The sequence below is a fragment of the Felis catus genome, chromosome E3, assembly GCF_018350175.1.
Source record: "Felis catus isolate Fca126 chromosome E3, F.catus_Fca126_mat1.0, whole genome shotgun sequence".
In the NCBI taxonomy this organism is placed as follows: domain Eukaryota; kingdom Metazoa; phylum Chordata; class Mammalia; order Carnivora; family Felidae; genus Felis; species Felis catus.
Genome location: NC_058383.1, coordinates 38,937,538 through 38,949,684, shown reverse-complemented (window position 1 = coordinate 38,949,684; position 12,147 = coordinate 38,937,538). Strand labels below are relative to the sequence as shown.

At 58.9% G+C, this 12,147-nt stretch overlaps 1 protein-coding gene across 2 annotated transcripts; it reads right to left on the bottom strand.

Annotated features, from left to right (window-relative positions):
• Nucleotides 1–349: 349 nt before the first annotated feature.
• Nucleotides 350–7,878, bottom strand: PRSS27 (serine protease 27). Of its 2 annotated transcripts, XM_003999013.4 has the most exons (6): nt 6,925–7,878; nt 3,655–3,681; nt 2,781–2,943; nt 1,611–1,882; nt 1,246–1,415; nt 350–755 (listed from the first exon to the last, which is right to left on the bottom strand). In XM_003999013.4, the coding sequence occupies exons 1-6, from the start codon at nt 6,971–6,973 to the stop codon at nt 462–464; spliced, it is 975 nt and encodes a 324-aa protein (XP_003999062.2). In that variant the 5' UTR covers nt 6,974–7,878; the 3' UTR covers nt 350–461. The 2 variants fall into 2 exon arrangements, with proteins under 2 accessions (XP_003999062.2, XP_044904296.1); XM_045048361.1 differs by lacking the exons at nt 3,655–3,681; nt 6,925–7,878 and having other exon boundaries at nt 2,781–3,456.
• Between the last annotated feature and the right edge of the window lie 4,269 nt (nt 7,879–12,147).

Below are 12,147 nucleotides of genomic sequence, written 5' to 3'. Positions count from 1 at the left end.
CCCTGCCCTGGAATGGCCAGGCCTCCTGTGTGATACCTGGCACAGCTCTGACTGCCCTTGCAGTGTGTGGACTTGGGGTGATTCAGACAGGCAGTGGGGGGGCCGTGATCTCCCAAGGCCCACCTAGCCTACCTCCTTTAGGACCCTCCACTGGGCCCCATTTTTCCTGCTGGTATCTGTTGCTGCCCCCAGGGCGCCCCTCCATGATTCTCATGGCAAGGACCATGTTGGTAAAGACTCTGAGGCAGTGGTGGGAGCGGAGGAGCTGCCTGGGAGGGGGTTCAGGGACAGGTGTCCAGTGTGCCTCAACCCATCTCCCTCCCCTGAGGGACCAAAGGGCAGCCGGCACTGAGGTTGGGTTTTGTTTTTGTTGGAGGATGAACATAAATAAAAAATAACTGGGTATTTGACAGGAAAGAACGGGAGTGCTATTTACAAATGTACACCATGGGCCCCAGGGCTCAGAGGAGGGTGAGCAGGGCCACAAGGGCCAAGAGGGCCACATGGGCCGCCAGGCAGGGCGCAGAGTTCAGAGCGAGGGGCTGCTGGTTCCGGGGCCCCCGCTTCTGGCCACCCAACCTAGCCTGTTGGAACTGTAACTCTGGAATGATCCGATGGATCCAGTCGTAGTGGGAGGTGACCCGGATGTAGACACCTGGGCGGTTCCGGCGGGCGCAGCCCTCGCCCCAACTGATCACCCCAGCCTGCAGCCATGACTGGGCCACCAGGCACACGAGCGGGCCGCCTGAGTCGCCCTGTGGGGGAAGCAGGGGCCTTGTCAGAGCCTACAGTGGCCCCCAGAGCCTGCCTCTGCAGGTGCACACACACTCCTCCCTTCGTCCCTCTCCTCAGCTCCTGTAGGAATGTCCCTGCCCAGCACCCCCACCGCTGCTACCTGCTGGCCGGTCCTTCCCTTTATAGCCTGAGGTGCCCATTTCTCTAGCACCCCCAGACTGCCCTGATTTAACCTTGGAGGGGCTTGTTGAAAGTGCAGGTTCCTGGGCCCCACTGCCGACCAGTATGCCGACTGTGCTGGGTGGGGTCCGGGAGTAGGACCCCACTGCCGGGATGCAGGAGGGGAGGACCCCCCCCCTCTGCAGGACCCCACTGCAGGGATGCCAAGCTCTGGTCTGGGCCGTGGCCCCACCTACTGGGGGCCTCCTCCTCCCAGCCAGGCCGGCTCCCAGCTGGACGTGGGCCTAGGGAGCAGGGCTCAGCCCCGGCAGGGCCCACCGCAGCCCCTACCTTGCAGGCGTCCTTCTTGCCCTCGGCAAAGCCAGCACACAACATGTCGTCCTTGATGGTTTTGGGCTGGAAGCCCGACTCGGCATCTTTGCTATAGAGCAAGTTGCACATGGGTGTGTCGATGATGGGCACAGCGAGTTTCTGCAGGACCCTCGGGTTGGGCAGGCGGTCTGGGGAGGGGGGGGAATCAGCCTGCAGTTCAGTGCACAGTCTTACCCAGGACCCCATGGCCCTCGGCTCTTTCTGTCCCCCGTCTCCCCGCTCCCCATGGCTTTCCCTTACCCCCTCCGCCCGTTTGAGGAGAGACCCACGTGTACCAGTATCAACAGAATGTCCCCCATTCTCTCCCGGCTCTGCGCCCTTACCTTCCTCACTGGGGCTGCCCCAACCGGTGACCCAGCAGTTCATGCCCGCCTCAAAGACGACCGAGGGGTCAGGCATGCACACGGGGAGGATATAATTGGAGAAGGTCACAGGTGCTTCCAGCTCCACCAGGGCCACGTCAGCACTGGAGGCCATGCCCTGGTACAGGGGGTTACTCTCAACCCGCTTCACCCGGGCGTACACGGCGTGGGGCCCTGGCTTCACCAGTTGCCGCACCCCAAGCAGGACCCGGTACAGGGATGTCTCGGAGGTGCTGATGGGAAAGAGAGCTGGTGTGAGACCGCCCCTCTAGGGCTTGAAAGAGAGGGGAGGTTTAATAGAGAATCAAAACAGGGAGGGGCTGGGGTTGTTTCTCCTCTAGCAGGTCCCTCCCTCCTGGCCCACCCCAGTGCCTGACCACTGTGCACACTGTCTTCAAAACGTCATCTCCATGAGGACGTGTAGGGAGGTGAGGGGTTAAGGGTGTAGAAGCTGAAGCAGCTAATTCCTGACTTTAATTCCCAGCTCCGCCCTAGGCCAGCCAGATGACCTTGGGCAAGGAACCTGGCAAGTTCTCTGTGACTCAGTTTCCTCATCTGTAAAATGGGGCCAGTAACAGTCCCTACCTGAAAGGGTTGAAAGAGATGTCACCCACAGGGTACATCTGGGAGCTGGGCCTGGCCGTGCCTGTGAGCCTTGGGCCAGCGACCTACTCGCTCTGAGCCCACGTTTCTGAACGTGAGATGCAAGGCTGTCAAAGAATTTCAGCCCTGCGGTGAGGCAAGAGCCAAGATGCTCAGGAAACCCTGAAGGTCTGGGACCAGGTGGCTCATAGTAGGGTGGTATGGGTGACCTTAGGCTGAGGAGGAGGAAGGGACATTCTGTTCCAGCCCGCGGACTCCTCTGTAACCGGAATCCCAGTCGGAAGGGGAGTGTCCTGGATTGGAGGTGTGGGAGGGGGCCAGGGAGGAGCGCCAGGATGTGGGATGAGCCTTCCAGCATTGCAGGGACGGGGCCCCAGGCCTAGCAAAGCGCCTCGCTAGCGACACCAGGGGTGGGGGGTGGACCCCTCCCAGCAGGACCGCGGGCGCGCGCTGGGAGGGCAGACCGTCGGCGCTGTCCGAGGTGCTGGAGCCCCGAGGCGCCGGGGAGCGTGGGGGCTGGTGACTCACTTGGAAAAGCAGTGCGCCGCGGTGAGGACCCAGCGCTCTGTGATGAGGCTGCCCCCGCAGAAGTGGCTTCCGTTGCGCTGGATGCTGACCTGCCAGGGCCACTCGCCCTCCAGGGCGTCCTGGCCACCCACCATCCGGTTCAGCATCCTCGGACGCCCACAGACTAGGGGAAAAGGCCGGGCAGTGCTCGCTGGGGACACTTTCATCGCCTCTGGTTCCCAACCCCCACCCCACACTCTGTCTTTCATCTTCTGCCCAATCCAGAGCTCTCTTTGCTCTTGACCCACTCTGAGACCTCGGGGCGTGGGTGCCCGGTCAGCCTCTGACACAGGCAGACCCCTCCCAGCTGTGGGAAAGTTCCCCTGCCCTTCACCTCTGAAACAGTGACATCAGACCTCCCTCTCTGGTCATGAGATGTGGAGAGGGTTCAGATAACACATGGAAGGGTCTTACCCCAGGGCCTGGTAAACAGGGGCTCCCGGGAGGACAGCAGGTGTTGGAAGGGCCCCACACAGGGAGGTGACCCTGGGGGCTCTGCTATTGCTATAGCAGAATGGTCTTCGGACTGTGTCCTTGGGTTCTCTGCTCTCACTTTCCCCTGACCTCCTTCTCTGTGCGCCATGCATGCCTCCGCGGGCCCCTGTGCCATCTGCAGGTCAGACCCTCCTGCTCCACTCCTGTCTTGGCTCTAATTCTGCTGAGCTACAGCTTTCCCTTACTTTGGGATTCCCCAGGCCCCACCCTCTGGTTCTGGGTCTCGTTCTGGGGCGGGGGGGGGTGGTGTCCAGGGGTGGGGTGAGTCTCTGGCCAGTCTTGGCAGCTCTCAGGAAAGCTCCCACTCCTGTCCCCCCATCCAGGGACCTAGGATGCTTACCGCTTGACGCCTCGGCCCCCTGAGTCCCTGGAGGTGAGAAAAAAAGGGGGTGATCAGCCATCTTTGTCAAAGCCAAGGTCTGCTTCTCCCCTGCCCCCCCTCCTCTGCTCCACACCCAGCCTCCTGAGGACACAGAAGGACAGTCCACAGGGGAGCTGGCAAGAAAGGTCAGGGGCCCTGCCATGTTTACAAGCCCAAAGCATATCTGCAAAGGCAGACAAACTCCTTGCCACACAGGAGCCGACTGGGACAGATGCCAGTGAGGGGACTCCCGTCATGGCTTGGCTCTGCTGCCTGGGGCTAGCATGGCTTCTTTTCCGCTCCTTGGGGTCTGTCTCTCCACACCCTACACCTGTCCCTGTCTGGAAGTTTCCCCCAGAGCAGGCGGGAGCTGTGTGACCTTCACACCCGCGGAGTGCTGCAACGTGAGACAGCCGGCACCCGGCCACACAGGTGTCTGTGGTCCAGGGGACTAGAGGGAAGCCAGCCAGGAGCATCACAGGTCAGTTCCCCCAAGATTCTAGACCCCCAAGAACCCAACACCTCCTGTTGTGCAGTTGGAGCCTAAGACACGCCGCTGGGCCATGCTCCCCCGCCCCAGTGAAGGATCAGGCAGAGGGGTCAGAGTAGAAACTTTCCGGGGACCCATCTCCCCAGGATCCATCACCTTCCATGTCTCTGGACACAGGCACAGGGCCCACTACTTGGCCTTTACAGGAACCTCACCCCAGACTTGAGACCCCAGCCCCATGTCAGCAACATGCCAGAAATACCTGCCAGCCTCCCAGGGCCCCCAGAGTATCTGCTTCACTGGGGGCAAGAACTGGGGTGGGGGGTTCAGGACAGCTTCTTCCTACTTCAGCCCTCAGCATTTTCCCTGCGGGATCGTTTTTTGGGGGGACTAGAGGGTGTGGCAGCTGTTGTTGCTAAGACTGACCCTTTGACCAGAAGAGGTAGCCAATCCCATGGAGGGGAGGGGCTACAGGGGCAGGAAATGGTTGTGACCTTGGAGATTTTTACAAGGACCCCCACTCCAGTCTGAGTGGGGCGCTCCCTACTGTGGGGAATGAGGCTTAGCGGATGAAGTATGGCGGGGGGGCGGGGCAGGGGACAGGAGGGGACTGGGCCTGGGGCAGGAGGAGGTGGATGGCAAGAGTGGTGGTCAGGTGGTGGCCTGACCAGGCACAGGCAGGCGTGCGGAGGCAAGAGTGGTGCCTGCCCAGTGATGGGAACAGGAAGTCGACCCTGGACCCTCCATTCACCGATGCGTGTTAACAGGTGCCCTTTTAAAGTACAAATATTCCCTGGGAAGGCTGTTCCCTGCAGCCCCTCACCTATATTATTAATAGAATTTAATTAGACTGTAAACACCTGACCCACTGCTCTTCCTAAGGCCCGACGGCAGGATGCTCCGATTCACCCCTGTCCCCATGGGCGCCAACGTTCCTTCAGGCTCATTCCCCCCCTGGAGGAGTTTTCCAGGGTCTTCTGGTTCTCCCCCACAGTCAGCCCCCTTCCCATACATGCAGATTGATCCATGGTCCACACCCAGGATCAAGTACGCGCTCCTGTGCCCCGGCGGACCCCCTCTTGTGCTGTTGCAGGCTTCCTCAACCCAGCTTGAGGCAACTGCTTCTCATACAGGCTGAAGCTTCTGACCTCTGAGTGATTGCTACCCACACCCCTCTGCCTGGAGGCCCTATCCTCCCGGTAGTTACAAGTCCGAATCCTACAGGTCCTAATCCAGATCAAGGCTTAAGTGAAATGCCGCTTCCTCCGGGCAGCCCTCCTTACTTGCATTGTCTGTCTAGGAAGCCTGGCTCCCTCTCCTGAGCTCTCCATCCTCCTGCCGGGTCACGCAGAGCTCTGCCCACCTTGCCCCAGAGGTAGTGTCATAGTCTCATCTTAACCTATAGGCTCAGGAGCTCAGTCCAGGCAGAGCCCCCATCCAGGGGGCCTGAGCTCAGAGAATGTATAGAGAGACAGAACAGCTGTGGGGGCAGGGCTGACCCGGAAGGGGTACTGTGAAGGCCCCGGGCTCTGCGGGGTGGGCGCCCTGTCTGGGGCTGGATGCGCCACCAGATGTCAGGCCCCTCATGTGGGCCCAGGGTCCCCAGGCCCCTGTAGCTGGTTGGGGCTCAGCTGGTAAGGATGCGAGAGACCGAAGGTTCTAGGAGGCGGAGGTGAGGACGGCGTTGAAAGAGTCCACAACTCGTGGTCACAACTGTTTGTGAGCCAGATGCAGGCTGCTGTTTCCACTTTGGCAATGACCGTGATTACTCAACCCATTAGGAGCAATCACGGCATTACACCCTTACTGAAGACGGGCTCCCTCCAAGAACATTGTTACCCTTGTACCAGGAAGTCAGGAGGCGGCAGCCATGCAGTGAGGGGTGGGGAAGCCCCCTGGAGCCTGGAGAGACTGGGACCTCCCCACTGAAACGCCACCCCGGTGTCCTCTGACCCCTGGTAGGAAGCCTGGAGCCCCAGCTGAGTTGCACCTGGGATGACCTGGCCCGGCCCTGGGAGGTGAATTCAGGACAGGGAAGTGAGGTGGCACGGGGCCGGCCGGGCTAGCCCAGGAATGCGGGAAGGTTTCCCTGGCAGGGAGCAGCCCGCCCTGTGGGAAGAGGCCTGGCAGGCGGGGGCCCCTGGCTGGCACCTGCTGACCCTGACTGAGGATTGGGAGGGGGGAAAGGGATGTTTGTTCCTCCCCATACTCTCCCTGTCTGGTGAGAGCAAGAGCCTGCACCCCTAGCTCCCCACTCCCCAGTGAGCCCCCACCAGCCTCCTGGGGCTCCCAGGCTCAGGCGGCAGCTCGGCCACCCTTCCCCGCCCCGACCCAGTAGATGGTGACCTGAGGCTTCGGAGCCCAGTGGCCTGGAGTTCAGAGGCTGCACACAGGCAGCCCCACGTCTTTCTCTGGGGGATGGAAAGAGGCTGAGAATAGAAGAAGCAGAAGCAGCAAACCGAGAGCTTGGCCCACAAGCACCAGAGACAAGGTGGGGGCAGGGGGAGAAGAGCCCCTCCCACGTTTCGGCCTCAGGGTCCTCTGGGACCTGTGCCCACACCCCTCTCCTGCCTTCCCCACTCCCCTCCCCGCGGTGGGACATCTGGACCCAGGACCCCGGCTGGGGCAGGAAGGGGAGGCTTGTGCTGCAGCCCCAGGTCTGACCCTGGAGTAGGCCACTTGGCTGGAGCTCCAGGCAGATCAGAGGGGGGCCCTCCAGGCAGGAGGGGGGACGACTTCCTGCAACATCCAGTACTCACCAAACCACAGCGGCAGCAGGATCAGGGCCACGGCTGGCAGCCGCCTCATCCTCTCAGCCTGGCTGGGGCACCAGGTGCAGGGGGCAGTGGCGATGGGAGGTCCGTGAGCACCAGCTCAAGGTGCAGGGCTCCATGAAGTGGGGTTTTATGCTGGAGGTGAGTGTCAGCTTGGCTATGCCGCCTGACCTGTCGGCCCGGCCCATCCAGCTCCTCTCCGGAAGGAGGAGGCCCCAACTCCTCCAGACCGGCCCCTGAACCACAAGGGACCAGACCCCTCACCCTAGAATACCTTAGGGTCTTGGGGCCAGGGTGTGTCTGCCCCATTTGGTTGCTTGTGGCCTGGGATTCCAACCGTAACTGACCAGACACCCCCAGTTGACCACAGGCCCCACATAAGCCGACAACAGTCTGCCTTCCAGACCTTCCCTGATTCATTCATTCATTTGTTCAGCCATTGATTTGTTGAGCACCTACTTCGTATCAGGGCCTCAGTGAACAAAACAGTCCAGGCCTGTGGCTTACGCTTACAGGGAAGGGGACGCGGAAAAGTCCAGGTCACCGCGCTTGTGGAACAAAGCGGGTGGGGAATCGGGACGTGGGAGAAGTATCCCTCCCTAGCTGACCCCAGCCAGGGCTCACGGGTGCTTTCCCGGGGCGAGACGCGCCCCAGAGTGGCCCCGACCCCCGTCCCCTCTCCGGGGCTGCACCCTCCTGCCGTGAGGGCGGTGGGCGGGGGTCTTCCTGGCACCCTCGGGCCAGGGCGGGCGGGGCGGAAGCGGCTTCTGGGAAGGCCTGGCCGGGAAGAGCGTCTGCGGGCGCCCCTGCCCTGGGCGCGGCGGGCCGGGCTCCGGGACGTGCGGCAGCGGCGGAAGCGGCTCCGGGGGAAGTTATTTGGAGCACGGGGCTGACGTCAGAGCCGGAGTCGGGGCTGGGGCTGCCACTCCCGGCCCGTGCCACGGGGTCAGCACCCCCGACCAGGCTCGGCCGGAGGAGGGGGGGAGGCGACGGGGGGGGGAGGATGACGCCGGGCGGCAGGTGGAGCCCTGCCTCCGTTTCCCCGCCCGCGCAGCGGGCACGTGCGTGGACTGGGAGCGAGCGGGGGCCGGGGTCGCCGGCTGGGGACGCGCTGGGTGTGCGGCACCCCGGCGCCCCCGCGCCCCTGGCTCCCGCACCCCGGTCCCCGGCCCCGCCGGCCGGGCGCTGCCGGTTGGCGCGGGCCTGCCCCCTGGTGGCCGCGGGCTGCGGCGCCGGGTCCCGCCGCGAGTTTTCCGCTTCAGTACCCCCGCGGCCCTTGGGGGGCGGGGGGGGGGCGTCACCCCCAATTCGTTCATTCATTGCGCAAGTATTTTCTGAGCGCACGCGGTGCCCGACACCGTTCCAGCTGTGGGGGACATCGAGGCAAACGAAACACACACAGCTCGGTGCGGAGGCGACGACGAGGCATAATTTAAAGGCAAAAATGCCTAATCGTAAGCGGTGGAAAGTGTTTCCAAACGGAGACCAATTTGACTAATAGGCTTTACTGAGAAAGGTCCGGGCTCGTTCATCAGGTAAATGCAAATCAAAGTCACGCCGGGACCGGGAGAGGCCAGCTCTCCGGTGCCGACTTGGCAGGTGGTGGAGGAATGCTGTTCGTCAGGGCCGCGCGGAAGTGGGCCGCGCGGAAGTGGGCCGCGGGTGGGCGCAGCTCGTTCGTGAGTCGGGGTGTCGGTCTGCGGTTTCGGCTTTTCAAAATAGTTATTCCCTTCGATTCGATGACTTCACTGCCGGCAGGCCTATTCCAAGAAGAACAGCCTCAGTGTTTCAACAGAAAAAGCAGTAAAGTCGTGAGATCGGGTCACGATCTCACGGTGCGGGGGTTCGAGCCCCGCGTCGGGCCCTGTGCTGACAGCTCGGAGCCTGGAGCCTGCTTCGGATTCCGTGTCTCCCTCTCCCTCTCCCTCTGCCCCTCCCCCACTCACACTCTGTTTCTGTCTTTCAAAAATAAATAAACGTTAAAAAACTGTAATAAAAAATAATAAAAGGGCAGGCATAAAGATTTGTAGAAAGTATAATAATGATGAAAACATTTTAAGTTTGGGGGCGCCTGTGTGGCTCAGTGAGTTAAGTGACGGACTCTTGATTTTGGCTCAGGTCACGCTCTCACTGGTTTGTGAGTCCCAGCCCCAAGTCGGGCTCTGCACACTGACCACGGTGCTTGGCATTCTCTCCCTGCCCCTCCGCCACTCGCGCTCTCTGTCTCTCTCACGATAAAGAAACTAAAAAATAAAAGAAAAAAAATTTTAAGTTTTGAGACAATAGCAACAACATCCAAAAGAAAAGGTGGCAGGAAGTTCAGCAGTGACTGGCTGGGAGCATATCTGTAGTCGTGTGGATTTCTTTCCAAAACAGGAGACAGGAAGCCAGCTTAGATCTATGGGACACAGCGGATGTTGGTTCATGGGACCTTTGGTCCTGGTTGGTGGCACCCAGTTCATGGGAACGTTCTGCGATGCTCCGGGAGCCAGGCTGAGTGCCGACGCCCTCTCTTCTCACCCCTAGGATGCTCTGCTTCGCTCTAGAGGGCCCACTCCGCCCTCCAGTCCCCAGGCTGGTCACATGGCCACCATGTGGCCACAGGACAAGAGTTTGTTAACAGAAAGGAACGAGAGAGAAAGATGCGGGTCGGTGAGAAGCAGAGGCCATCACACTGTCAGTAAGTGTGAGAGTAAAAAAAAGACATTTTCAGACCCAGGAGGTCTCAGAAAATTCAGCCCCCCTGCACTGTTCTTGGGCAGCCCCTGGAGGAAAGACGTTCTCTGACTGTAGAAGGAACGCACCAGGAAGTAAGGACACGCGGGCCGTGGACACAGACCTGAAACGCAGAAGAGCAGTGAGGGGAGATGTCAGAGTGACAGCTGTGCCCCAAGTCCTGACACAAGCGACAGGAATGCCGACGTCGTCGCTTTACCGCCTCGCGGGCTTCTCAGTCTGCCGAAACTACGGAAGGACGTGGCCCAGCAAAACAAGATGGAAACTGAGGAAGAGGAAGGCGGGGGACCCAGGACAGGGAGCACAGACCGGGAGAAAGGCAAACAGAATTCCGAGGATGACAGCTGAAAGGGATGTCCCAGAGAGGAGGACCACGGGCGTCTCAGGGAGGGACGCAGCGGAAAAGGAGAGGAGGAAACTGACCGAGTCCCTCGTGGGGTTAACCTCGTGGGGAGTTGGGGAGAGTGGGTGGGCACAAAATAAGTGAACACCACCAACGAAAGCAACCATTCACTTCAGGGGGGAAAGTTAAGAAAGGAAGCAAACGCTGTGAGCACACGGCAAGGCGTGCCTCTACTTCCAGAGCCTCATCCGGTGACGACATCAGCCAAACTTGAACTCCAGGATCTTGCCAACTAAATCAGATTCAAGTGCTGTCGAGGCTGCATGGGCATGGTTGCTCTCGACCTGAGGAACTAGGGACTAGAGTTCACCCTGCCCACCCAACACACACGGCGACAGGAAGGGACAGGACACCTGTCATCAGTCACCCCACATAGCAGTCGCTGGTCGGTAGCAGTTCTGAAATCCAGCCGGGCACCTGCTACTACTGTCTCAGACTCTGGGAGCAGGGAGTGTGGCTTGGCTAGCATCCCTGGAAGCGGTTCGTCATGACTCTCAGCCCCACCCTCCAAGCTTTGGGCTCCGGTCTCTGAATCACCCGTCCTTTTCCATCGGAAATGTCCACGTCTGTAGATGAATAGTTTTCTCTGCCAACCTGTTTCTTGTCTGTGGAAAGTTGGGAAGCTAAAGAACATTCAAGCTTCTACCGTGTGCCCCCTTCTCCTGAGGAACAGTGGAGGCCAGAAGACAATGGAACATCCTCACAGGGGAACATCATCAAGCCATAATTCCACTGAACCCGTATCCGATGAAACTATTCTCCAAGAATGGGAGGAAAGACACAATTTCGGCGGAGTAGAAACTAAGAGAATGTGTTGCCAATAGGCTTGCCTACAAGAGAGGCTAAAGGAGGGCTTCAGGCTAAGGATAAATGACCCCAGATGAAATCACACATCTTCAGAAACTGGTGAGGAGCCCTGGAAATGGAAATTATGTTGGTAAATATAAAATACTGGGGGTTTTTTTCCTCTTAATTTCTTTAAAGTGCAGGAGCATTTATTTTATTTATTTATTTATTTATTTTTAATGTTTATTTATTTTGAGACAGAGAGAGACAGAGCATGAACGGGGGAGGGGCAGAGAGAGAGGGAGACACAGAACCGGAAGCAGGCTCCAGGCTCTGAGCCGTCAGCCCAGAGCCCGATGCGGGGCTCGAACTCACGGAACGTGAGATCGTGACCTGAGCTGAAGTCGGTCACTGAACCGACTGAGCCACCCAGGCGCCCCTAAAGTTCAGGAGCATTTAAAGCCAAAATTATAAATATCTTTTTAATGTTTATTTGGAGGGGGGGGAGGGAGAGAGAGAGAGAGAGCCAGTGAGGGGCGGGGGGGGGGGGGGAGAAAGAGAGAATCCCAAGCAGGCACCTCTCTGTCAGCATAGAGCCTGACACAGGGCTTGAACTCATGAACCGTGAAATCATGACTGGACCCCAAATCAAGAGTTGGACGCTCAACGGACTGAGCTCCCCAGGTACTCCCCAAAACTATTAGTAAAGTAATTAATTTTAAAAAGGGGCACCTGGGGGGCTCAGTTGGTTGAGAGTCTGACCCTTGATTTTGGCTCAAGTCATGATCCCAGCGCCGTGGGATCGAGCCTCCTTGTGGTTCTCTCTCTCTCTCTCTCTCTCTCTCTCTCTCTCTCTCTCTGTCCTGCTCTGCTCCTCTCCCCCCCCCCATAAAACAAACAAACAAACAAATAAAATAGTTTGGGATCCAAAACATGTAGATATATATGACAACTACAAAATAAAGTACAGGGTGAAGAAACTGAGCCTGTATCATTGCAACTTTTATCAGTTTCCATGCCGTGGTGCGCTATCAACCGTAAGTAGACTGTGAAAAGTTAATAATTTTCACTTTTTACCTCTGTTATTGGGGGATCTCACGTAGTTAACCCAAACTCCCAGTAACCGATACCTTGTTAGGAGCCTTACGTGTTAAATTCTTAGAAGATACCCAACACTCTGGATTTCACTGGTTTGTATGAGAATGTTCACCCTGGCTAAAAATTATGTGAAATTGTGTACCTGCAATTTCTCTCTGACTCTGACCCAAACGGGAGATAACAGC

Bases quoted from the DNA above. Each gene is read 5' to 3' on its own strand.
- PRSS27 (XM_045048361.1), bottom strand. From the start codon at position 3,028: ATGAAAGACAGAGTGTGGGGTGGGGGTTGGGAACCAGAGGCGATGAAA. The intron at 1,416-1,610 runs GTAAGGGCGCAG...CCCCCTCCCCAG, and splicing joins GGGCAGCCCCAGTGAGGAAG to ACCGCCTGCCCAACCCGAGG. The intron at 756-1,245 runs GTAGGGGCTGCG...CTTCCCCCACAG, and splicing joins GCAAGAAGGACGCCTGCAAG to GGCGACTCAGGCGGCCCGCT.